The sequence below is a fragment of the Amblyomma mixtum genome, chromosome 8 (genome assembly GCF_055824585.1).
Source record: "Amblyomma mixtum isolate Tamu chromosome 8, ASM5582458v1, whole genome shotgun sequence".
Taxonomy (NCBI): domain Eukaryota; kingdom Metazoa; phylum Arthropoda; class Arachnida; order Ixodida; family Ixodidae; genus Amblyomma; species Amblyomma mixtum.
In genome coordinates this window covers 32,864,595-32,892,574 of record NC_143019.1, presented here as the reverse complement: position 1 = coordinate 32,892,574, position 27,980 = coordinate 32,864,595, and the positions used below count along the sequence as shown (strand labels likewise).

General features: G+C 45.7%; 1 protein-coding gene across 1 annotated transcript; it reads right to left on the bottom strand.

Moving 5' to 3' along the window:
- Nucleotides 1-43: 43 nt before the first annotated feature.
- Nucleotides 44-27,869, bottom strand: LOC149331936 (uncharacterized). The gene is made up of 6 exons (XM_089556946.1): nt 27,474-27,869; nt 13,962-14,112; nt 11,470-11,615; nt 9,898-10,027; nt 8,631-8,731; nt 44-770 (listed from the first exon to the last, which is right to left on the bottom strand). Exons 1-6 carry the CDS (start codon nt 27,502-27,504, stop codon nt 622-624), a joined length of 708 nt encoding a protein of 235 aa, XP_089413072.1. The 5' UTR covers nt 27,505-27,869; the 3' UTR covers nt 44-621.
- Between the last annotated feature and the right edge of the window lie 111 nt (nt 27,870-27,980).

Here is a 27,980-nt window from a genome sequence, read left to right as displayed (position 1 = left end):
TCCTTACTGGCTATGTTCTGGCATTACAGGCGGCAGCGACGAATGGCAGAAGCGTAGTTGTATGGTTCAGAAAAGCAGCTCTTACAAAATACGACACCAATCGCTTTTTTTTTTCGGTAGGTTATGAACAACCCTGGTCAAAAGTTTGGAGTCCAGGGGAGTTTGCTTCTAAGTCGCGTCGTCTGGCTCGCTATACGTACCCAGCGTTTCAAATCTCTTGAAGGCTAGAAGATATTTGGTCCTCCCCTCTCTGCTGGTTAGATGCTACAAAAGCCAGACTGCAAGGCTTAGAAGCAACCCCTCCACTGGTCTCTATACTTTTGACAAAGGCTGTACCTGCCTGTTGGCTGGCACTCAACGGACTATATTTTGTTCATGAAATAAAACCGCTTAGAACAATAAAATCTGATTGCCTAGGCTTATCTAAAGCTCCTGCTCGGGCTTGACCAACTCAGACACGTTCCTGAGACATATTTCCTTTCAACGGAAGACGTGCCGCTCGTCTCTTTGAATAAAAAATAGACGCGCTCTGTCGGTGTGTTTCCACAATGGCGTACAACCTCCGGTATCGCCCGGCCGGTCTCAAGACATCACGTCTTGAGTCCCTAAAATACAAGTGGTTCATCCGTTGAGGCTGGTCACAATCCTGGCCAGTGGCGAGAGCAAGGACGTTGACCTGCCCGTCTTGGTCGACTTTGGCAGAGGTGGAAGGGTTTTGCAAGCGTCAGAGCCAGTCTTGTAGTTGGCGCAAACGGTGTCAAGAAGGTCGCCTGCGATGGGAAGGTGAGAATGATGCTGTCAGAGGCAGATCGCACTATGCAGAATTATAAGCACTAGTCTCTTCCTTTATCGCCTCCCCTTGTTAAGATGCGGGCTAAGAAAGTGAAGGAAGTTTCGCTTTTATCAGAGGAGTAGGCTACTCCTTCTCTCCTTGTGTGAGAAGGAAAGGAAACAAAGTCACACAAGTAAAAAGTAAGCGTTGGAAGACTGAACAAAAAAAACGAGGCAAGCATGCAGGATGCCACTTGGTTAAGTTAACAAACAAGAAGAAAAAATAAAAAACACATTAAAATAATGAAAAAGAAATAAACTGTCCCATTATGTCCTGCTTCTGTTATTTCTTTCCGAACCTTGTCCTTGTTTTGTTCCTTACGTTAAACTAAAGTTTGGCGTCGTTAGTTATGACACTGAAAGCTAATAGCTGCGTCATTGTTACTCTCAGACAGGATAAAGCGTCCGTGCAAAGCCGAAAACAAATAGGCGCAAGTGTTGACAGGTACGCAGTAGCTGCTCTTCAGCACGATTTTGTGCGATACACGTCTCAGTTCACAAGCAGCCAGTGCACTCTATCGGTGAAAGATTGGGAACCCCGATATCCCTTCCCACGTAAGCGACCACACGTGCGCACTATGCCGCTAAGCCCGGGAGCGATCGTTCTAGAGATACGTAGAAAAGTGTCGACGCGGAGAAAGTGCATCAAAGGAAAGTAAGCATGCGCACAAAGTTCACATACTGAGGGCCCCCTTCACGATGCCACCTGTCGTATGTGGATAAACAGTTCAAGGACAAAACTTCGTCACCGGTTGCTGTCCCTGTGACCGCTTTAAAGGCTTCGGAGGCGAGCGATGTTTACGTCCGACACTGTGGGAACACGGCTGGTGATCTCCTTTCGATAGGTCAATGTGCCCCCAGTGCCATAAGGGGATTCCCCGCACTCCCAATATAGCCGCAAACGAAAAAAAAAACATTTGAGAGCGATTGGTTGTGCAGTAGACGAAAAGGCCCCACGGTTATCTGTTGGCCCATGTGAATTACGTCATGCCGGTCAGAATGTATGCTAATGAGTAATTATTCTCTTATTACAAATCTTCACCACCTTGGAGAGATTCCCTCAAACATTTCACTAACACTGATCCCACTTGAGTTGTTGATCAACTCGATCCCGCACTACTATCTCGTCTTGATTAGATCAGTTGGTAGGGTGGCTGCCCCGGACAGGCGATGGTCCCGGATCCGAAACTCGGAATAGGTCGAACTCTTCTTCACCTTCGAAGTTTCTGTGCAAGCTGCATACTTTTCCTTTGTAGCCCTATGGCTGCGCATGGATAGATGCTGAGTGAGTACTAACTTAATATTGTGCAGCGTATGTTTTGCAGCCGGCACTCTAGAGAACTTCCCCGTGAATGGAGGTCCTCTAAGTGGGCATACTCCATATATGAACTGGGATGGTTACTCTCAGTCATAAAAGGCAATGAGGGAGGGGGATGGGCGCAGTAGGGAGAGCGCTATCACTTCTTCGCTTAGTAGAAAGGCGAAAACTCTCGGAGTTGTTTCAAATGATGTATGGTCAGAAGCGAATGATACGCGGGCAGGGTAGCTTTAGCGCTTATGGGACATAACATTAACAGCTGCTGGAGGCGAAACAGACGAGGGGATCATTAATATTTACCCGCAGCTGCCTTCGCTTCATTGAGGTTATAAACGAATGCGTTAGTAATCAGTATCCTTCATATACGGTATTCTCGTTGTGCTGTTTCTAGCGGATTGGTCTCGTTCATGTTTAATTTTTTTTTATTATAGTACATATCAATGTCCCATCCTTAGAGAGCGCTTTTGCCTTGCAAATTACCGAAAGCTGTTTTCCAGAAAACGGGAACCGTAATTTCTGCTGTTGAATCTTATAAATACCTTGGTGTCACCATTTCTAATTCCCTGAACTGGGCGTCCCACATTTCTAACATTACTAAAGACGCCAACCGCGTGCTCGGTTTTTAACGTCGTAACCTGCGACTAGCACCTCCTTCTATAAAACAGCTTACCTAAATAACACTCGTCCGTCCCAAATTGGAGTACGCATGTGCAGTTTGGGACCCTCATCAGTCAAATCTTTCTCTCGCCCTCGAATCCATTCAAAATCGTGCAGCAAGATTCATTCATTCGAACTACTCCTATCATTCAAGTGTCACTAATACGAAGTTGCAATCTAATCTTCCATCCCTCCATTCGCGTCGTAAAATAGCCAGACTATGCCTTTTTCACAACTTTTACCACTCATCACTTGGTAGCTGTGTCATCGTCCCTGCACATCGAGCCTCTCACCGCCTTAACCACGGCAAAGCAGTCTACCCACCATCAGCACATACCACTGCGCATCTGAATGCTTTTTTCGTTCAGACAGCAAAGGATAGGAATCGCCTTCCTGCCGAAGCAGTTCGCCACATTCATCCAGACCGCTTCAAGTCATTCATCGAAAGAATAACGTAAAGCCTGTAATAAGCCCACCCCTCATGTAATACCCCAACTGGGGCATTTGAGGTAAAAAAAAAGTAGTATACAAGACAGTGCCGTCCTGTGTACTTGTTCTTGTCTTCGCGTTTTCGATGCTGGTTACATTATGTTTGGTCCACACCAACTGTCTCGTACGGTTACTCTGTTGATGGAGTGAGTGGCATTGCATTCTGTTGAGTTTAATTCTGACGGTAAACTTTGCAGGTTATGAAACTGGCCCTTTGTCAAGTTAGTCTCTTGTTCCGACTACTAGTTCTTCACTACAGTTTATATCATATACGGCCTTTTTATACAGCATGGAGAAAGCTTACTGAGCACTATTAGAAAACGTCACGATTTGCTCATGGCACTGAAAAGGCGCCGCACAAACTTGGCATGCGCATAGACAAATGCCGGAAGCTTGTGCTGCTTTGAAGAAACAAATAAAAGCTATTATGAAACACTTAATGCATTACGTTCGGACCTTTTAAATGTCTGTTTCGAAGGCAGCCGGCGGGAGGTATGGCGGTTTAATGTGACTTTTCATGATGGCTTTTGAACGACAGTCACCTATGAGCAGAAGGGCCGCCTCTAATGACAGTTGCGCTACGCCTACGGCATGTTATTCCTTCAGAGCTTTTCAAACATAGGTTCAATGTCAAGACTGGCTTCCTAAAGGTGACGCCGAGAGCACTATGAAAATTTTATCGCCTCCGTGACATCTGTTGATGTGATATAAGGTTGCGACTTACGTAATTCTGATCTGATTGACCCTCGGCACAAGATGTTTGAAAGGAATTCATACCTAGTCTGATGTCTTAGCACTCCACCTGGCCCTGTCATTCGGGGAACTTTTGGTAGCTGATCTTGCAAAGCTAAGCGTTTTTCTTGTGGAACTTCCCGAGACACTCGAAAAAAAAAGGAAATAAAGAAATCCTTGAGGCTAATAAACAATCTCAGCCACTTTCTCCCGTTTGTGACTTTGATCACCGGGGCTATAAAAGGATAAACTGGCGCGTCAATTCCTTAGGTACCCAATTTTTGTAAAGAGTCAGCCTGATCTTTTTACTTGAGCCTTTTTAGATGAAAAGACTGTGTATTTGTGACTCTCACTGCCGCTGTGGTTCCCCTTGGCCTTCATTCCGGCATATGTTACACTGAGAATAAAAAGTTACTTACCATTACCTTCACGTGTGCTGTATTGCAGCCAAATGTCAATATGTGACATAGGCTCAGTATTCCTGTGTCATTTGTTAATGGTAACATCCATCGCTTGGTACTCATAAAAGCCGAAAGTTGGGCAGATAGCTACGTTTGCATCGGATATCAAGATATGGAACTAACGAGAGTGAAACTACATCAATATTAGTACGGGAAAGCTGAAACTATGCAAATGTATTCAGACGACCTGCCTAGAGTTGCAAACATTTTTGTGCTTCGTATGCACGAATATGAACATGTAGCAAGACAATAAAAATTATCAAATGTTCTTTTTTGGCATCATGTTTTCACTAAAGGAATAACTACTCTAGCAATGCAAGGGGCATCATACTCTGGAAAGGCGAAAAAGCTTCGGAAGAACATTTCGCGAAAACGTTGAGTGAACGAAAGTAGGAGAGGAACTCCGTGAGCTTCTCCAGCAGGTTTGTAACTCTTTTCTATGATGCGATGGAATTGAGTGATGTAAAATTCGAAAGAAAGTTTGGAATTTCGTCTTCCCCAGGAGCCTGCTTGTTTTGTACACTGCTCTACCGAAACCGGTTAACTAGACCCCGCTTGCCGCCCTATTAGACTGTGGATCTCATTGACACAGCCTTGGCAAACAACTAGAAATTTTATGGCGCAAGCTTTTCACTGTGAACTGCAATGTGCCATTGGTGTCGTTAACAGACACCCTCGTGTCTGTACGGCTCAATACAGAGATTAGTGCTCCAGTGGAAGAAATTAATATCCCATTCAGAAATGGTGTCCTCTTGGGAAAAGATGTCATTCTAGATGTTTATATGAATGCACCATCTTCAATTGGATCGCATATATAAAGAAGTCATACCTCAGCACTACAAGTGTATACAAAACAACTCTTGACCGGATGAGCGCGTGGAGGGTACAGCTGAAGGGTTCTGGCTCATTCATAGCAGCGTTGAGCCCACTGCCTCATTGAGTCATAAAGCTCAATACATGTCAACGTATTAAAAGCCAAAGGCTTGTGCATACTGCCAAGCTTGCGTAGAAGATGACAGCAGCTCTATTCTCGCTTGATTTTTTTGTTTCTTCGCATTAGGTCCGCACTACTTCCCATATCAAATCTGGCGGCATGCTTTGCATGGTAGCTAGCGCCCGTTGATTCGCACGCGCTAGCCAGGAAGACCAGAAGAGCAGAAGAGCAATGGTCCTGCAATAAGCACTGGCTGAAATTTGTATCAGCCCAGCTATAAAAAGACAAAATTAATTGCTTTCCTTCCACCATTTGTAGCTATACCACGCACGAATTATGTACTAAAGCTCAACTAGAAAGAAAGAAACCACTCAGGGGGCTAAATGGCTTGAATTTTACACAGGAGAAATATAAAATCTTTCCACAGATATTCTTATAAACTGAATAATTGCAATGTTGAAGTCTGAAGTTCGCAGTTTTGGCGTTTTTTTCTAGATCCTGCAGCCTCGATTGAGGCCACAGTACCACACAAGGAACGCTGATACAGTTATCACCTTGTTTTGTAATGCAGTGGAAACATAGCAAAAGTGTCGAAAACATAAACCAAATTCTACCCCACAATGGTCTGTGGAAAGCGAAGCACGAAGCTAAGTAGGTACATTTTGGAAGTGCTCTGAATGAAAAAGCGAGGGTAACTCCATCAATGCTCCTTTCCTCGTATTATCATTCATACAAATAACCTATTTGGATAACTGTTAGCGCGGTGTGCACGTTCACTAGCCACCTACTCACGTTGCCTTTTATCTGTAACCGCTCCACGTTGCGTTTCTTATGCGCCTCTCTTTCCACAGTTAAGAACTAGTTGATGTCCAGCGTGTTTCTTGTCCGCTTCTTCTACTCCTATGTCTTCGTTTTTACGCTGGTCCAAGGTTTCAAAGAAGAACGGGATTCCTTTCATTAGGCCTTTCAGGAAACAAGTCGGCACACCAGTATAGTTAAGCAGCGTGTCGAAGAAAAGTACAGTCGCGGACAAAAGTATAGACCACGCTTCGGCGGTCAAAGACTTCTGACGCGTTACCTAGCGAACCGTCATTGATGCTTGATGCATATGCAAGTAGCGTTTACTTTTGCTCTTGTACACAAAAGCAGCAAACATTTCATTCCCGCTATGCAGCGCGACAGAAGACACTGAACGCTGAAGCGTGGTCCATATTTTTCAATCAGCCACTATATCTTTACAGAACCCAGGAAAGTAATTTTAATGAGAAACACACACCGACCGTGAGCGCGACTAACTTACAATGAACAAAGTTCAGTTTACCTGTGCAAAAAGAGAGCGTCCAACCAGCAGGTAAGCCTCCAGCGCGCCATCACTGACCGAACACGCGCCAACTACTCTTGTACCCAGAAAAGGGCTCTTTCCATCTACGGACTGCTTTTCTGCATTTTCTTGGCGTTAAAAGTTCGTAAAAAGTAGCTCGGCTCGAAACGAGTGAAACCCGTCTGTCCCTAGTAAAGCGCTGCACGATTTGGCCAGAAAGCAAGAACTTATCTCGCGAAAACCGGCGCCTCGCTCGGTTCCTAAAGGGAAGATAATCTCTCGGCGTCTGCAGTGCAGCTGCCGATTGCGCTTATGCAAACCAGTCGCTACTACACTGCCGCGCATCTCGATCACGTTAAGTGGGTCGACACACAGGTGTCGAGAAGGGCATTGCTTGTGTACTTTTTGCAAGCTTACGGCCAGTAGGGCCATACGCAAAGACCAGCACTCAGAATGAACCCACCGCGCACTCCGCATAAGTCCTGTTATCACCCTGATTCTCACGCTGCAAGACGCCGTGAGCCAGAAGCCGAGATCCTCTGGAAGATCTTGGTCCGTACAGCCGCTTACAGGCTTCGTGCGATGCTAATAACGACCGAATGAATGCTGCGACTCGGTCAAGGGCAACTAATCTAATCGGCTGGCCGTTGGCATCACTAAGGAAGGCCGGGTGGGAAGGAGGGAGGGGGTGCGCAAGACTGCATAATAGCTACGGCCGTTGGCGGTCGGCTTAGGAGAGGCCCACTTGCATGTATGTAGGTCGGCGCGTTACAGACTTCCCTCTCCAGCACCTCGTAACTCGCAGGCCTGACCACGTCCTTTAAGAATGATACCTTTCATGGCTTTGGCAGAAGTCCCGCCCGGGACACTTCCTGGACGTCTCTGGCGCGGTAGTGAAAAACGGACTCAACGGCGCAGTGATCGGAGCTTCGCACAGGTCGGAGCGGTTAATGTGGGTCGCGTGCAGAGGAGGGAGATTGCCACGTGCGCTCTTGCTCTTGTTTTCAAGGTGAAAGTGGATCGACAGTCGCGATTGCGCTTGCGCTAGCCGACTCGGCCAGAGCACCCCTTGCTAGACGAAGCGTGCCGTCTGGGTCAATAGCGCCCGAATCAGAACACCCCAAGATAGCAGTGCCAAACTGGGTGCGGCTTTCTGGCTAGCTGTGTAGCTGGCTTGTTACCGCTCGCTTGGCTGGCTGTCTGGCAGTCTTGAGAATTGAGTTGTTAAGGAAAACTGGCATGACTTCTTGGTTTTAAACACCTCGTTCGTAGTGTTCTCGCGGCGTGAGGGTTACTTCAATTTCACGGTAGCCTTCTACCGTGGCCTTCAGTGATAGAGAGGGTAGCGCCCCGGCTGAGCCTCGCAGGGAGGGTTGCGTGCCGGAATACCCGTAAGCCAAAAGCACGTGCTTCAGTCCGTGATGTGATCGCTCAGCCCGGAGCGCTTTTTCACCCTCGGGTGCCTTGGTAGACGGACACGTTCTTCGTGCGGGCCCTGGTAAGCTGCCTTGTGCGTTCAAGCGGAGAGATACCTCAACCTGTGAGGTGTAAAACCGGGACCGGAAGGTCGGTGCTATCATTGACCGTGCGTTGAAAAAATTGACAGCAGTTGCCTAACCCAATACCCACTCTCGTCGGCCGAAAGGACATTCGGCAACCACATCCAAACACGCAACCACAGACATTTACAAAGGGACGACGGAAGGCGCTGTCATATCAGTGCTAACTACACAGGTCGCTGCATTAGGTGAGAACAGTGAGATGGCATGACCATTTAAGTGAAGGCAGAAGAATCACAAAGCCTGGACTTCGAGACTTTATGTATATGACAAGGCCATTATGCCTAAGTAACAATGCAAAAGACAGGAGTCATCGTGTTCTACTCACCAGCGTATCCGGTGATCAGCTTGTCCACGTATCCCGTGGTAGCACTTCCACACGCTCCTTTCACAGAATCAATCATGCATGTCCTGTAAGTGTTGAAGGAGCTGCGAAGAAAGAAAAAAATGTAAGACAAAGTATGTCAGGAAACGTGAATAGGGTGACGTTTCGTATTAAGAAAAGCGATCACATGAGTGCGACGATTCTCTCCCATTAGAGCAAGTTCTCAGTACCAGCGAATGCCGCTTCTCATATGCACTAGCGATAGCATTGGTCTGTTGAAAACTAGTCATATATGCACCGAAGGAGTACTGTCAAATTCCAGTATAATCATTTAGTAGCCAGACAACAGCGAGAAGTTAAGCACTCTAAAAGGCGCTCTCTACAATGCACCATTAGCATCACCAAATACTCCACCAGATTGTAGTAAGAATTCTCAAGAACTTTGAAGAACAAAACAGTAGCGTTGTTGCACGGATTTATTTCATGTATTTCGAAAATTGTGGGTGCAGAGCTGCATTTAGGAGATGTACGAAGTTTCGCTTACCGGTGCTAAACGTGTGCTCAATCTTTATATAACACTGAATCGGATCGTTCTGGATTGAATGCAGTGCCATGAGGTATGCAACTGAAACATGTACTAACTCAAATTATTGAAGTCTTTTATGTCTAGGGAGAAACAAAATATTACGGAATGAGCAATGGAAGCCACCTCAGTTTCATAACAGGTGGGAAGCCACCGGGGTTACGCGGCCGATACAAAATGACCTTGTTTCGTGTCTTATCGCTGTTCACCGGGAGATGTGATTGTTAAGGAATGCATAGCAGTATTTCGTACCTAGGTGAGATTGCGCTACTCTGCGCGCTGCCTTCCCCATAACTGACTCCGACACACATTTGTGCCTTTCAGCGTCGTCTTTTCAGCCGCTTGTTTCTCGCAACACCTAATACATTGCATGACGAGCGAGAGATTTCAAAACAGACTCTGCACTAAGCTCTTCTTTCTTTGAACGATGAATTCTGTAGTCGTTGATGAAGATAAATGTCCTTTGACATCTTATTCCTTCTTATCTGTTGTCATCTCAAGTTGAAGTCATTTTGTAGCAAAGTTCATCCTGGATGCGTCAAGCGGAACTCGTAGAGGCTAACAGAACGAATTGGGGACTTTCTTATTGGAGATCAAGGCTCAATTGGAAGGGGTAGTTTTAATATCTCCACACGGTAGACAAGTGTTCTTTGCCGTCATGCTTTAAAAAGTAGAATGCGACGTTACCAGCAAGAGAGTGCCAGGCGGCTCTTCTGTGGTGCCTCTACGCTCTGGTCCAGCACCAGGGTCAAGTTTCGCATGCACTGGTGCAGACGGGCGCCATTGGTATTCAGACAAGGTGCATTCTTGAGGTACTCTGCGAGGGAAAGAAAGAACACTAAGTAAACGCCCTTTTAATGCACCATTGAAAACAAGGCACAGCCCCTCTCAAAAAGTGCAAGAGCCACTTTAGTGAGCCACGGTTCCAGTTGATCTGCGTTGCAACAGAAATCTATTGAAGCTTCTTGACAGTGGCGAAGGTGCAGGGTGTTTACAGAGCCGATTGTGAGCTTAGGACGCCATTGGGCCAGTTTTATTTTTTAAAGTGGCTCATAAAAACAAGACCTATGACTGGTGACAGGTGCTGGAAGTTTTTGTTTCGTACTTTTACGGGCGCATTTCTTAAAATTTAGGGTTATAGGCGCCGTTTTGGCCTTCTGCAGCCTGGAGACTGTATGGTCATCACAAGACACATAAGCACACCAAAGCGGCTATTGTGGTTACATCCGAGTTGGCATGCGTTCTATGGGCAGGGATCGTATTTACGTGCGGCACCTCCTGACAGGCAAAATATTGCGTGTTCAATTTCTTCTAAGTGGCTTAAAACTTTTTCTTTTGCTCCTGTCACAAATATTTAAATTCATCTTTGTCTTGTAACTGCAATGAAAAAGCGTTGGACAGGAAGCGGCCCAATGACTGTACGCTTCGCCACTCAATGTGTTTCTTTTTGCAGCCGAACTAATCGCTAATTTACCCGTCATATCGTCTCAGGCAAGGTATCAGTGATCATTATTCTTGTCCGGCTTTTTTTTTTCATGACTGGCATTTTCGTTCGGGCATTTGGTGCAGTTACAGAGAGTGCGCTTTATATTCAACACGAACGATTATTTTGTGCATGATGTATATCTGATTAGATATATTTAATATTTTAATGAATAGACGGGAATGTAGACAATACTAAGCAACTGCCCTTGCACTACCTATTTGAAAAATAAGGGTGAGGCCTCAGTTCGTGAAGACATTGTCTCTTGTTCATTAGCTTGTGCTTATGCCATTGGTTAGGAATGCCTTTCTAGTAGAACTTTGCATATATATTACATGCTAGCCATCCTTTCACAGGTGCCATGACGTCACAAGGGACTGCAACGAATGCTGGAAGGGGGCAAGCAATAAACACTGAGAGCAGTGCACAGAATGAACTAGCATCGGCTCAGTTTGCTGAAACTAAATTTGCTTCGTGACTTAAGATTTGATGTTACAACGAGAGGGAAGAAACGCTAGGTAAAGCTCTACGCAGTACTGGTTGCAATTGCCAGCGAGAATGTTCATCAAGGTTAAGATAACATTTTAAAAATTCACAGTTCCACGGCGAGCAAGGCAAAAAATCAAAGCCTATCGAATGCTGTGAACTTTTCTCGACTAAGTTTTAATGTCATCCTCTTCTGTCAGGGGCAATGTTCCCAAGAGGTTGTCAGTTGTCTACCCTTCGCAAATTTAAACGATGCTCCTGCCGTTTTGGCGAGAAAGTGTGGTACTCACCCTGTCCGCTAGGGCTGCTGGTGTTGCACTTGGCGTTGACCTCGTTACGGATGCCGTCGAGCAGCAGCATGACCATGCCTCGAGGGAAACGGGCCAGACACTTGGTAGAATACGAGCGGGCGCACTTCTCTGACGCCTTCTCCTTCCTGCCGCAAAAAAAAAAGGGCAAGAAGTAGTTCAGTTCGAGTTCACTTTCTTATACCTTTCTGCATGGAAAACGCTGACAGGAGCGTAGATGTACAGTCTTTGTCAAAAGTAACCAGGCTACATGATTTGATTCTAGCTCGTACAGTGGAGCCCTTACAGCTTCCCTGAAGCTGAAATGGTCGTTAAAGGTAAGGACTGGGGGTCTTCTTACCTTCCAGCAACTTTTGGTCTTTAGGAGAGTCACAAGGGCTCCACTATACAAGCTAGAAGCAAACCATGCAGCCTGGTTACTTTTGACAAAGAAGGTACATCAGTGTCGATGGAAGTCTTAAACTTGGTTTATCGTCTCCGGTGGGAGACATGCCAAGCTTGCATGCAGCCATGCAGTGGGCTGAGGGATCAGTCCATCCCCCGTTGTGTAAGATCCTTTATCATCCACCTTTGCGAGCACAAGCACCTATTCTGCACAACCTGCACCTGCGTCATCTAAACGACCCCTCAATCAGTTTCTCGCACAGCTTATAGCATCCAGTCTTAGGTTACTGCTCTACAACAGATGACATGTGAGGTATCGTGCGTGCTTAGCTTTACATCTTGGTAGGTGGCTGTCGCCATGTCATATCGCACGCATCATGCCACGTAGGACAGCAGATGCTTCTGATATACCAATGCCAGGATGTCTACAGGCATCTCGTATGCTGCACAAAAGTTATTAATTATATAGAGCAAGCGAACGCTCTCGGAACTTTGAACGTTCTCATTAGTTTTATGGCAGATACTGATCCATGAAGCGGGCCTTAGTCGAGGCAGAAAAACAAAACTCCTTAGTGGAAATCCCAAACAGTGCACTTTAATACTTCATTCCCCTTTCTTTTGAACGCTTCCGCTTCATTGTTGGCTATCCGGTCACTACGTAATCGTGGCTGCCTTCGTCGATCTGGAATATTTTTTATTGCTCCATGGCTAAAAATGCCGATGCGATTTATCGAACGAGGTTGTATTGGTGGGTTTCACTGCTCGGTTCAAGACAAATGGTTTCGTAGCGCTCTCCCTTCATTAAAAAAGTTGGCGCGAAGTTTCCAAATTGCAAGAGTTTTGTGCCGCCACTTCCATACTGAGCACTCACAGTTTTCCTCTATTCTCCGTTTTTTTTTAAACATGGCCGTGTAACTCTGCGCTTGATTGCTTATGACATCGTCGTAAGGAATAAATATTTTCTCGCATTGTTAATCTCTGTCAGCAGTCAAGTAGTTAAAAGAGCAGTAAAAGGGGGAATCACAACGCATGCCTGCCTCCCGAGATGTTCATTACAAGTATATTTCGTAAGTTCTTCACAATCGTCCGAAATTCAATGGCTTATTCGAAGAGGTATGCGTACATATACGGGGGACCTCTACCTTCGCGTGATTGAGTTCTGGTTGTCGTTGGCTGGAATGCCAGGAAAAATGTGGCGCTTGTCGGAAGCCCTTGGTGTGTACGTGCCTATTAAATGTTGTTTGTTTTTTTCTGTGTTCCTCTCAATTTCGATTTCAAGAGTTAGTTGCAGGATGCGAGTGCTCTGTTTCATAAAAAAATTCTGCTGGGAACAAAAATTTGCCGTCCGGCTGTCGGGTGCAAGGCTGGAACCGGTAAGGTATGAGAGCTCCGCCAGGTTTCCTACCTGAGCACATTCGTTGCTTTCTTTTTCATCGCGACTCGGCCGCGTCTTTCGGAATTCACCCGTTCTTACGCTTGCTATTCGAGGCTCAGCTGCAAACCGGCTAGTGGAAATAGCCATAAAGTCCGCATTTCATTAATCCTCTTCTCAGTCATCAGTCCAGCTTTTATTTTCATCTGTGAAGTTTGATACATAAGAGAAAAGCACTTTGTCGACTAAAGAAGCAGCCGTCCGGGATAGATACACCCTTTCTTCTGCCTTCACCCTTAAAGACGTCAATGCCTAAGTGTCTGGAGGCGATGGTTCGCCCTACGGCAAATGTGTGCAGAATTCTGTTTACCGCGGTCTGCGACCAAGAATTTCCTGCTACCCTCCTTTTATTACACCAGGAGTAGGCAAGCAGGGGCTATGATGCGAGATGAACCCGAATAGAAGTGGTCAAGCGGTGATTCTAATGGGTCCGCCAGCGATTCGTTGTTGATAGGTTCGCCCCGATTTTTTCAAGATGATAATTTTGCATAGAAGTAGCTTTTTTCTTTCTTTTCGAGATAGTCTCTAGTCTGACTCTTTTGCTAACACCGTATGCCTCTCGTAGCTGAAATGCAAGAATTTTGGGTGGTTCAAGAAAAGATTTGGAGGCGCTCCCTGAACCAATTCGCGCTCGCAGTGGACGGCGCGCGAAACTCACGGGCAAGAGGTGAGTAGCTGCTCCTTGTTGGTGGGTATGACTGGTCCACCGGCGAAGATGATGAGGTCGGTGCCACACTTCTCGAAGCTCTCGGTTGTGCAACCAGGGGGAGGCTTTGTGGTTGGCCCAGCCATGGCGATGGAAGACAATCCTGGTAAAGAGGGTAGGATCAAGATACATTGTTTCGAGTGCACATTCACCACGTAGTGCCCTTTTAAATCAAGTCTGTGTGACCTTGTTTTTTATGGATTTTTTTCATAATTTACTTTTTATTGACATGGCCGGGGAAGGAGATGGCGCCTGACAGTGGCGCCGAATGCTTCTTTTCATATATTACAAGAAATAACTACTGCTGACGACATCAAACGCAACAAAACAAGACAGAACAACACACTGAATACACATTACACAACACTGAGAACACAGCACTTATGAGAAATGTTAACGTTATTCAAAAATTATAAAGAAACACTGATAAATGAGCAAGTATAACCCCGTTTTATTCCTTCGCATTCTACTTTTTGAACGCGAGGCCGGCCGCATACACTGCTTGCTAACCATCACCCGTGACGTCACAGATGCCGGCTGCAAATCGGAGAGCGCAAAATGAATCAAGAAAAGAAATTTTAAAGCCTGAAGGAACTAAAGACGCGTTGTCTTGCAATGTGCACTTTACAGGATTAAGTGGAACAGTCAAGAACCTCGATCCTCATTTCAATTTCCCGAGGATGACGTTGAAGTGAAGCTGTTGTTAGCCTGGTTTCACATTTCAGTAACCTCCTTTGGATTTCGAACCCAGACAACTCCAGCAAGCACGTTTCACAAATTGGTTAAGACGCCTGTAAGACAGAATACACTTTCGATCAAAAATCTTCAAGCCAAGCCTTTTGCTTCTGAGTTGAGCCTCTATGGAACCCCTGAAGCACTGAATCTCTGTAGAGTAAGAGCACCCTCACCCTGACCTTTCAGTGACTTTTCATTTCTATGGGTGCCTCAAGGTCTTCTCCATATAGCCCAAAAATGTAAGCCATGGGCCCTAAAGACATCTGAGCAATACAGTGTGCGTGCTATTGCAGAGCAAGCTAATGTATTGGGTTGTGCACTGTGACAAAAATGTGGGAGAGGCACTGCTTCATTAGTCAAGAATGCGTTCTGTAAAGCCTATATATCTAGTTTCGGCCACGGCGGATGCGTTTGTAGTGCCGCTTGACACGCAAACGACGATGTTCTGTGATTTTTTTGCTCCTCGGAAAACCAGAGGGTATGACTTATTACTTACTTTGTCACCACGCTGTGTACACTGCTTACAGTATCAGTTTTATACGTAAAAATTGATTCCTAACCAATTCGTATTACAAAAGCGACAGAATTTCTGGGGTGCACACCCATTTCGAGAACACGAAAGGCAAGCACATTGTCACCCTGCTTCCTAAGTCACTGCTAGCCATTATCGGAAGCGCATCTCATCGCATATCGGCACTATGGTCTCGAAGCCGTGGCTGTTGAAGTATAGGTGAAACTCATTTTGCGGACATGAATGGGTCGGCTTTTGAATGTCTTCCACGTAGCTCAATACTATCATTTATGGCTGTGACTACTGCGATGGAAGCGTGTCTCCACTCAGTTTAACTGCAGGTTGGAAGGTGCTTAGTTGCGCAATGTGGGTATCAGACAGCGACGTAGCAAATGAAAATTCAAAGCTTTTGTTAGAAGGACTGCGTTGTATGATCTACAGCATTGATGTTGCCAACTTGTCATGTCGTTTCGCGATCCAGTTGTTCGGGACCGCGAATCATATCGCATATCACATTTGCGGAGTAACTATCCTTCCTGTGCGTGTGTCAGAGGTTTACTTCTTTCTTGAGCGTAACAGATCCTCTCCCTTCATGTAAAGGCACAGCGAAACTTAGGACGAAAGAAGTAGACAGACACACGTCCTGTCTCAGTCGCGCTGTGCCTTTACCTGATGAACATGTACCGACTACTTCAAGACAGTACCCTTTTGCAATACATCTCCTCTTCCATGACGTTGATACCTTGAACTCCTGTGCCTTTAGTTTCCTTATACCTTTGCACAGTTTACTTATGGTATAATTTGTCTGAAAGAGAGTCATCCTCATCGCTGACTAGATAGGGCCCTGGATAAAGGCATCCCGGAAGGGTTAGAACTGCGCAAAATAGGAGGACATAGGCAACGAGGAACACACAAAACATCACGTCCTCGTTGCCTATGTCCTGGTCTTTTGAACAGTTTCAACCTCTAGCACGCAAGAACGTCCTAATAAAGGCGTCCTAGCTTAAAAGACCCGTTTACGGTGGCCCTTGAAGAATTCAAGTGATTTGAGGTGGATATTTAGGCCCTTATCTACCGCTCGTCACTGTAACTGATGTGTGGTTATTATAAATTGAATAGCGGATATGTTGCTGAAATTCCTTTGCTTAATGGTATATGAGCAGTGATATGTCATGTAATAATGGATCTGTTCGAGATTATGGCAGTGCGAAGCAGGGGTTTATATAGCCCAAGCACGCACGCACATACCCACACATGCGCGTAAAAATTGTAGTGCATCGCGCCACCGAGACTAGACGTAAGCGTGAAGTGCGTTACTGAAAGGTGCAGGCTATCTTAGGATAGTTCACAGATGAGAACTAAAAGCATTCATGCTTAAAAAACCAATGCATGTGGCAACCGTTGCCCTCCAATTGCAACCTGCTCCAGCATCGGCGAACTGGGAAGCCGGAAAGAACGGAAAACAGATGTTTTCATGCCTCTGTTTCACATTAACGAACTTTCCTCACACGTGACGACGATGGGAGCAGACGCTAATGTTTCTAGTTTTGTGTTGTGGGCGCTTCCTTGATAGTATGTTCCTGTTTTCCGTGTGTGTAGGACTGCAAGTGTACAAGCCTTTTTGTACTTTTGTCTTTGTGTGTACATGTGCACGTGTTTGAGCAGTTTGCGTCACAGCCTGCGCACAATTACAGCATTCTGCATTCGACAACATAAATACCATTGTTCCGTGGGGTACTTTTTCTTCGTTCAGAAAGAAGGGACTGTAATAAGACGAAGCGTTCACCAAAATGTTGCCCAGCTTTCTCTATTTCATTGCATGCGGCTAAGAAACTACTGCTAATGCTTGCGAAACAGAGCTTAAAAATTAACAATGAAAGAGAAAAAGGCGCTGAACAAGTTGGTGTCGATGCTTGCACAGCACGTCTCGACCTGAGAGGAGATTGGTTTTAACAGAACGAAGAAACGGGCATTGACACTGGGTTGACAAATTGTCACGCAAAGTGTGACCTTCAGTTAGCATCTTGGTGAGGGCTAATCGGTGATTCATCATGGTGGCCTTCAATAGGCAAGGCATAGCCGGATCTGGCTTCTCGATGCAGTATGAGCCTTACGGTGCTCAAAAGAATACCTGAGCTGTGATTCAATAGATTTAGCTTCCCTGCAGCCTCCCTGTGCCCTTGGTGCTGTGTGCTACTGAGCATGCCATCGATTTATGTCACAAACCCACGCTATAGTCACCCACGCTATAGTCGCTATAGCCAGTGTGTTGAAGGTTACATTGGCGGAAATTAAGACTTCCCACAGTTTTCAAGATACCTCGCCAGTGCTGCTAACCTTGCCCTTGTAAAAAAAAGCAACTGTAATCATGTAAAAGTTGTCGGAAGCGAAATTTTAATGCAGACTAACTGCAAAATGCGTGAAACAAAAATTCGTTGCATCTGTGCCCAAGAACGAGATATTTTTTGTCACTGCAGTCAGCCAAGTAAAATATGCCATTGGCGTTCCTGGGATTACTGATTCTTGAGCAACCATACCTCTTTCAGCATCTGATTGTTGTCAAGGGGTCACCACAGGCATCTAGGACGGCCTACATTTTTATCACCAATCTGAAGAACGTAGTGGCTGGCTTCACTTTCTCTTTCCTTGCGGAATGCGTCCGTGGTGAAGGGGAAATGATGACCTCCTGTAGATGGCACGCCTTGTATATAATTGCTCGCTTCGGGAATGCCGACGTGTATCGCGATTCACCGAACAAGGCCCCTGGCCTACGTGCACCCCTCCTCGACTTCCGCGGCCCCGAAAGAGATGCCATAAGTTACGTAACACGAACGATGCCAATGTTGGGGCTTTCATTTCCTTGGCGAAAGGAAGGTCAACGCTTTCTTCGAAGAGGTCCAGGCGGGTGCATTTACAAACCACGCTCAGAAAAAGTGAGATAAAGGTAGCCTGCCGGCACGTCGACCCATCGACGGGGAATCACCTGCGCTGGCGTCGGGCCTACAGTCAAGGACGGACGAGGTCGTAATAACATTATTATACTGCCGCATGTACATCTGTGGTGTTCCGTTGTGCGCGCGTGACAGAGAGCTTACGCTTTCCCTTTCAGCTTCCGTTTTTTGTATATATTTTGAGGAGGTTTGAGGGCTAATCCCCAACTTGAGTCGCCTGCGGGGTAGCAACAAAATGTGCTAAACGGCCACCGCATCGGCTCGATTCGTCGAACAGCGTCACGGTCATGTATAAAGAGGGTCACATGACGTTGTCGGGGACTACCGCGCAGCCGTTCAGTATTTCGCTTATCTTTCCGACCACATTTTTCGTCGCTTAGTGCTTGTCGTACGCTTGACTCTCCATCTCTTTTCCTCATGCATAGCGTTCGCGTTTCTCCTTCTATCGCCACCCACACATGCCTTTTTGATTCTCTCCAGCCATCCAGTCGTTACCTGATTTGAATGAGCGATGGATAATTGAAAGCAGTAACGAGAGTATCCTGCATGCGCTATGAATATGTATTGAGTTATAGGGCACGCGATGGCGTTGGTATTAATCGATGCTTTAGCTTCAGGTGGTGGCTGTTTGCTAGTGAGAGCCTGCTGTCAGTGAAAGCCTGCTTCTGGCCTTCGCTCAGGGAATGGTTTAGGCTCGCATGTGCGGTGGCCCACTGCCACGCGTGAAGTTTCTAGTTGGGAAAGGGGTAAACGCAATACGTGCATTACCATTATCATACGCCCATCTATACGAACATATACATATTCAGTAGAGCCTCTGTTGTAAGCACGAAGCGTCAGATTAAATATGTCAAGAAACATCTCTTTCCGCTCAGCGTTAAGCGCCCAGTTGATAACGAGGTGATGAAGTAATAATACATGCATAATTTCTCTAGGACACGGTGGTCCGCAGAGCGCGCAACTCTGCCGCGATCACCCGAAGCACATGTTTTGAAATATTGGGGAGAACTCAACATTACCTCACGCCGTACCGAACATTCAATTTTGCATTGCTCTCAATGCCAACCGCTGCGCTGAAACGATTATGCATAAGTTACGCCTAGGCGCAGCTCTGACGCGAAAACTTTTTATGCAGCATAGGACAAACTTGCGGTAACCTTGAAAGACCTTGAAAGCGAGACACTGAACACCTTCTCGTTGTATTTCAAGCATAAATTGCCCCTCTCGCCGAAAGCATACTATGCATCGGAAAATTCTGTGTGATGTTCTGAAAGCTTTGATGAAATGAGCACTATCCGTGACGAGAAGTCAAAAACTTGGACAAGTGCCCAATAAAGACGTGCAATGCACTTTCTAATTCAATATTTAGATGCGAGCAATATTTTCCACGAGTGTTAACCCGCGGTGCATCAACTGAAACTTACGAACTTGGTGCGACTTGATTTTAGCTTATATCTTGACCTGCGCATCAATGTACTTCTTGACAGTAACAATTACGTATATGTAGTGAATAATATGTGACATGCGTCTTGCCTTCCATGTTACTGGGCTGTTGTCTATGCTTGTGTTCTTTTTAAGAAATTTGTTTCGATTGCTGAGTTCCAAACTTTCTTAAGCGGAAAACTCATTTGTGCAGGACTGGACTGAAATTGCTTTTTGGTGCTGGGCACGTGTTTCAACTTGATGCGAATGATAGCTGCAAAAGAGAATTCTCCAGTATGTACACAGGAAGCTTTGTAATATGGGTGTAATTACCCAATAGCATCCACACAAGCGCAGCCATACGGCTACAAACGAAAGCTATACAGCTTTCTCAGAAACTTCGCAGCTAAAGAAGAAAACGTTTGCGACACCAGCAGTCTTTGCAACCGTATAGCTGGGCTTGGGTGGATGCCAATGAGTAATTAATCCCTCATTAAAAATTCTGCTCCACCTTGGGGGATTCCCCTTAACATTCGACCAGAAGAAGTTTTGTTCGGTAGCGTGACACGCCTGTCTAACGGTCGAATGACACGCTTATTTAACAACACATTCATCAATCAGCCGCTCGAGAAGCTGGGTAAGGTGCAAATAAAGGAGCGTGTTTATTAGGGGACCACCTGCGCACATCATTGGCTGATAGGCGCTCGGCATTCTCTTTTGCACAGGACCCGACGGCGCTTGATAAGAGGGTAATACTCGGCGTCAACAAATTTTCCTTCCTGGAATTTTGCCCAACATACAAGGGAGTGAAGCAATACCACTTGTTGGCACGAGATTCTTTACTCGGAATCATTGAAACCATGTCTGCTGCAATCTCAACAAAGGTGTCGGCTTCGCTGTCACCGCAGCGAATCGCTGTAACGCGCACAAATTTGGCGTCGATAGTAAACGCCAGTAGTAATTAACCTTTCATCACCTGATAATTCGATGAGAAGAAAGCTGGTAGGATACGATGTTAACAATCGGTATTAATAACGAAAGCCCACGGCAGACTTGCAGCCGCAAATGCCCAAAGAAATCGCCGTGAAGCGCAGGAGAAAGAAGGCGTCAGAGATCGCGAGGGCACAGCGCTCCTGTGGCGCCATCTTTGAGCCAAGCTGAGAAGTATATATGATGGCTGAGTGTTGCCTTGATCTCTTCGTTTCTGCTCAAAGCGCATCGTCTTCACTGAGTGGATTTCTTCGTTGTGATTTTGTTTTATGAGGTTTAACGTCCCAAAGCAACTCAGGCCATGAGGGAGGCTGTAGTGGAGGACTCCGGTAATTTTATACCACCTGGGGTTCTTTAACGTACTTTGACATCGTACAGTACACGGCCTCTGCCGTTTCGCCTCCATCGAAATGCGACCGCTGCGGCCGGGATCGAACCCGCTTCTTTTGGGTCAGCAGCCGAGCGCCATAACCAGTCAGCCATCGCGGCGGCTACTGAGTGATTTGCGTTCGCTCGCAACTCTGGTGCGGCTGGTTTACTATGGTTCGTGGTTTCTTACATGCCACAGAAATACCAAAATTGCTCATTAAATCTTGCACCACAGACTGTTCGTCACGAAAACCTAAGCCGCTTGCGTCTTCCTGAAGTCGCCTGAGGTATTTTAATGAACGGGTAGTTTAATTAAAGATCTTTGCACAGAATGACTTTGCCTTTCCTTTTTTTATATGAAAGCACTCGGAGGAATGAATTAGATGAAAATAGAAAATTAAAGACATCGACCAAAAATTCTCAGACTGTCATTTGGTGCCATATTGTATCCGCGGCTAAAACTATTAAGCCAGACAGAAACACTACGACCGGATCCAACTGAAGATCGAATCGGCAGATGATCCTCAATGGAGGCCCTCCAGTGAATGACACTGAGCGATTGCCATGGTATCGGGGTTAATCACCTCAGACCTACAACCGTGGCATCGTAGAAGATAGCAGATGAAAGGGGATGAACCATGGCTTAAGCAGAATAACCGCGGCGTCAGAAAAACCTGTTGAAGCCATTGTCTAAAGGTCATCCTTAGAGGGGCTCCTGTCGATTCGCTCTTGAGTTGTAACCGACTATAAAGACATGGCGTCTATCAGCGACGCTGTCACTGTAGCACCAATGTCGTACATCCTTCGCGTGTAGACCGATCTGCGTAGTCATCAACAGTAGTTACGTTCTATTCGGAACATATTTTTCTTTTTCTGGAAAGTTTTGGGCACACATTCTTCCTAAAAGGAAAATGGAATCACGATTAGTCCTAAGTTTTCAGGAAAATGAAAGACTTAGCAGGAAATTTACGATTATTTTACGGCTAATTATACAGCAAACTGTGGCGATAAATAATTCGGTTATTGTATGACATAGCTGACGCTGCGGGCATTTAGGTTGTCTGTCGAACATTATTAGAACGAAAAAAAGAAAGAAAGGCATTCCCATCTAGCGCCTTCTATCGCACTGTATACGCGCTCCTTTTTAAGTCTCAATTCCTAATTGCGCTGCGAAATATTTCGCCAGCGTGAGCCGGACTGCCAATATGAAAGATTTGATGAGATTCAATGCGTTAAACGTCTTTACGACTATGTGAGGCACCTGCCATGTTAGAGCAGGTCAAACAGAAAGAACGGCGAAACGCAATTATAGCGCTATACCTACCGGCAGCGTTAAGAAAAGAAAAATAGAGGCAGCAAGCAAATAACGGGAACAGGGACCGCACCCAGCACTTCAGGGTAAATAACCTCCTTCGGCCGCGCGCTTCGATTTGTACCCGCACGGGGGCACCGAAGCGTCCTGAAAGCGCAAACCGTTGTAAGAAGAACGCGACGAAGTGGTAGGTGCAATGAAGCGTACAGTCAGACCACTCGTAATTGCAAGGCGATCGGTGTCTAAGCTTTCTTCCGCATTGGACTTCCTGCTGCACGCCGACCCGGGAAAGAAGAGGTGGCAGTTGGTGACAGAAATCGAGGACAACGTGAGAAGGCCCAATACGAAGAATGAAATTCGGGAAACCCACACTGGTGCGACTGTGTTATTCCGTTCCATTGCTTCGCTACTGTCTGAGCTGGAGCGATTTAGTGCATTTCATGTAGAAATGATATCACAAGTTATAAAATTACGCATTGTAGTTTGAATGCAAAGGAAAACGTTTAATAATAATAACTTGTTTATTTCCATCAGTGATGGGGGAGACAGCGGATAAAAGCCGCTTGACAACAAGCGACTTGACTGAAGCCCGCAGCCTCCCTACAAAGCAGGCAGCGATAGAACAACAACAACAAAAAACTCGCAGAAAACACAATATTCAAAATTAATGCACGCACACTTGATAGTCACCAGAGGCTGGCAATTAATGGATTACTACAAAACACCCAAGAAAATAAATCTTCAGACGTTATCGACGTTATTTATCATAAAGTAGAGCTTTAGCAATTAACCCTTTCGTTTTTTCTTGCGCGTTGTAGTAGTACTTGCGCGTTGTACGCGTGTTGCGCGTGCGAACTATGGGACCTAAATTGGCAAATGTGTGAATCAAAAACGGCTTCAGCGTCATAACAAAGTTCGTAACCTGTTTGTTGGAATAACGACAGGATGCAGTGGAGAAATAAATTATGCCAACTTAGGCAATAATTATGCCAAATTATTCAACTTGCATGCCGACTAACCACACTAGCTGCATAGCTCTCCGACGCTCTTGAAAACGGCGGACCCTCGTCGAAGACTTTTGCCTTGGACCTAGGACAGACCTTGGTAAGATAGCGAGTTCACAGGAGTCTTTGCGGATCTTTTTCCCCAAGTGCTGTCCGTAACCGGAGCTCTGATGAAAACCCTTTAGCTGAGTGTGTATAACGTGTCCCTTGTCCCTATGGTGATCAATGAACTACGTTCAACTGTCTCTTTCATTTTTTTTTGTTTCATTTACCTATGCTTCAGTGCCCTGCAAAATCGGCACTTTAGGTCTGCGTTCAATTCTTATCTCAATGGCAAACCTTTTCCCATGGCACAAATTAGCCCTTTCGATATGAAAGCAATTATAGTGGTACGAACCGCTGCAGCAATATTTGTAATTAATGATGATCAGAAGTGAAAATTGCAATTGAATACCTTCCTTTAAAAGCTATTAAGTGTAAACAGCTGACCAATGCGAAATTTTTCGCCTCTCAAAGATTGATTATTTCATCCACTTGGCTATTTCACACGCAAAAAATATCATATGCATAGGCGTCAATCCAAAGTCAGCTGGCATGCTTGCAGTCGCCAGAAAAAAACTTTCGGAGGCATTTGTCTGTAACTGACCCTCGCTGCGGTCACCAGCAGAACGACATCACTTCTAAAATACTTGTTATATTCTTTATAATATACATGTTTAAGATGCTTTAAAAATTGAAAATAGGACATCATACTGCGCGCCCACAGCTTGTGAACAATAATCGGGCTCTTAACGTCAGTCTCCACCACTTAGGCGCAGCGCATCCTTCACGACATCGCAATTTATATGACTTCATCAAACTTTGAAAACGGCACTCATCCCTTGCGCCTTCGATCTGGATTATTCCTTCTTCCCTCTTTTCTCCTTATTTCCAGCACTTCTTTAATCCTCCTGTGAAGCATAGCCAGCCAGAATTCTGTATTGGTCAACCTGCAAGTCTCCTTTCATACCCCCCGCCGTGGTGGCTCAGTTGTTACGGCGCTCGGCTGCTGACCCGAAAGACGCGGGTTCGATCCCGGCCGCGGCGACCGAATTTCGATGAAGGCGAAATTCCAGAGGCCTGGGCGCTGTGCGATGTCAGTGCACGTTAAAGACACCCAGGTGGTCGAAATTTCCGGAGCCCTTCGCTACGGCGTCCCTCATAGCTTGAGTTGCTTCGGGACGTTAAACTCCAATCAACCAAACCAAACCCTTCATAGCCAAAGCTTCTAGACAAAAGTATTTTTGAACGATAAAGAGTTTATGAGCGCAGTTTTTTCATATATTGTAATATTTCACTATAATGATCAATAGATCCGCAGACCTACCGTCGGCAGGCTTGAATTTTTTTGCTACCGTCAAAAGCGCTCCCCACTGGTTTCCTATGGCAGTCTTAGCTGCTCGATGCGTTCGATGGAAGCGCTGCTAAAAAGAATGATTTTTCTACATATCGGAATAATAGACCACCACGTTCAGTATTTATTCAGCAGTACCTTACAAGCTTCTGGTATTCAAAGTTATTGTGCAAGAATGTTGAGCATAGTGTACTGCTAGCTGTTTTCGCTTTCAAGCATATACGTCAAGTTCCTCGCCGTGATTATTCTCAGAATGTCAGCTTAAGTCAATTTCACAACAAATGTGTTGTCCGATGATGTCCAGTCAGCCATGAACCGCCATATCGATATCTCAGCAAGGTTCCTTATTTCGGCCACAAATCTAACCCCATGTTATCCGCGGGCATGCTTCCCTCTCTTGGTGGCCACTCTTTTACCTGAGCAAATCATCGGCATCGCTCGCTACCTACCTTGCTGAAAGCACCCCACTCCTGATTTTCGTTAAGATGTCGTCAACACGCATTCGGGACTCTAAATGCCGCCTCCGCCATTTTTATTCCTGCGCTCCTAGAAAGCCTTCTTGATTTGCTTACTTAGTTTAGCAAACAGCCGACCCAAAAGTGGTTCCAATTCCAGAGGTAAGGGAGGTAAACGCATCTCGAAAGTAGAAATAAAAGCGGGAGCAGTGAGTGCCCTCTCTTTGTAGGTGCTGTTCTAGAACTACAGAGCAATTTTTGTCAAGGCGATGTCCCAGTTTTGTCGGCATGTCGGCAGATTCACCATTACCATCGTGTTCTTAACAGCACCTTAGAATATTCCACAGTTGCCTCACAATTAAAAGTGATTTGCAAGAAAGCTGCACTTGCAACTGCTATTCAGCGCTCAAATGCACATTTGTAGACAATTTTAAAGGATTGACAAAAAGAATAATAATAAACAAGTTTACAAGCGGTCACAAATATTGTACATGTGTGAGCACCGCTGCTTCATTTGTAGTTTACGAATTCCCTTAGTTGTTTTTTTTACGTTCTGCCCACTCATTCATAAATATCTTATGGTTGACCCAATAAAATTTCGTTTGAGGTCAATGCACCGTCCTTGCTGTTTCCTTGCCCGTGCCTCCAATGCGGCGTTGTTAGTGTAAACCAGAAACTCGCCCAGACATACTTCTTACGGAGAATTTTAGGCGTCCTGAAGCGGCATGTGTTCACACGAAAGAGTTCATTTTTGAAGCACTTCATTTTATGCGGTGTCGGCTGTCCGTAAACATTTTTTTCATTGTAACCTCTCTACACCGGAAGATTGGGAAGGCAAAAAAAAACATTGCACACCTGTACAGAGGCCGTAAAATCGACGGCCCGTGCCTAAGCGAACGCAAATATATGAAACACAATTTAAACCTAACAACTCTGAACAACGCGCATATGCAACTGAATAGACGGTTTTGCAACATACACTGATCAACAGAATTTCGTATATATTTGTCGGCGTGGTAGCTTTCTCAAGGTAAACTTACGGCTCTGTTGAAGCAAGCCGCAGAATAAAGCTGGCCTAGAGAACAATGCGTCCTTGGGCCTGGAAGTATACCCATGGCATACTGCGTCTAGTGCTTTCAAAAGCCTTCGTTAGTTCCCATAACTAGTCTCCAGTACCTGATGCGTGGAAAACATGCTTCGCTGGAGCCAGTATTTAATCGGCTATTACTGACAATCAGTTGCTAAAACAATAACAAAGGAACAAAAGACAAAGTGAACGAGGGTTGAGGGGGAGCCTCAGTCCGCGAGCGGACGTTTCGACACGAGAACTTGTCTTCGTATCTTTCTTCCCTCTCGCTACCATGGGTCCCCATATGTTACTAAGATTTTCTCTGTCTTCATTTCTATTTCTTGCTGAGCTGGTCTCTGCCAACCTATTGAGCGGTCCGTGCTTGCAGGACATTAACTGTATCATTATACTTTGTATCTTTGTAAGTTGTATCTTTGTGATGCGAAAGCAAGATAACCACTGATCCTTAATGGTAACGGAGTGGATTCCAAGAGAAGGCAAGCGCAGCACGGGGCGCCAGAAAGTTAGGTGGGCGGATGAGATAAACAAGTTCGCGGGGATACGGTGGCCGCAACTTGAAAAGGACAAAGTTAATTGGAGACACATCGAAGAGGCCTTTGCCCTGCAGTGGTCGTAGTCAGACAGATGATGATGATGATAATGGTGATGACAGAGCAGCGTATACCCCTGTTTGGGATATTACTCAACGCAGCCATGAGCTCTTATTTTAATGACCTGCTTATTGATGAGCACATAATACAGCAATGAGCGCAGTCCCGACGCTTGTTAGTTTGTTTTTTTTCTCCTTATCGTACGTTAGTTAAAAGGCATGTTGTCCGCGGCTAAGAGTCCGTGTTTTTTTACAGGATATCATTTACTCGTTTACTATGTACGGCTCAGAAGCGGAGAACTGCAATTGACATATTTAAACAACAACGCCAAGTAACACGTGGCAATATCGCTAGTATCAGCCTTCGTTAGCCCTCACCTGCTTGCCTTAATATCTCCCCGCTGCCAGAAAAGCCTACGAACTTGTTCTAATCTGGCGCACATGCGATTTCGTCACTATTCGGAGCGTGCAAGCATAAAAATCAATGAAATATTACCAGGAACATGACCTTTTTTCCTCATTTGCCTCACATAGGGAAGAAAGCCGTCGCTCAAGGTTAGGCCTAAAACGAGTGATCGTAATCGCAGCCGCTTAGGCGTAAACGAAATACATCTACCCGTCATGCTGCAAGTTGTCAACTCACCGACGACAAGTAGAGTTCTCAGGGCGATCATCTTCACTGCTTTTCAACTGGTAGCTCCTCGAAGAAGACTGATAACGGTGTAGGAAAGGACGTTATACCTGGTCGCGACGTTACTCTATACGCTTTCGTATCCAATACCGTCACTGCGACGAGCCGATCGAGAACACTCCAGAAACAAGACTGAACAAGGCCCCCGAAAAAAAGGATAGCTGGTCGACGGGCGCAGCTTTTTATAACCTACACGGAACAAGACGACAGAATCGGAGGAGCAGGAGGGAGGATGAGAAGGAAAGGGCGTTGCAAGGCTCGATTGCAGAGACGAGGAGAAGTTTGCCTACAGCTAATGTGCGGCCAACACCGACGCGGAGAAGAAGAGGAGACAATTGGGGCCACCAGCCACGAACGAAACCCCCCATCGTACCTTTGACGATCCCCCCCCACTGCACCACCTCCCTCAGTTCGAAGAATAAGAATAATAATAAGAAAATTCGACAACGTCGACGCTTC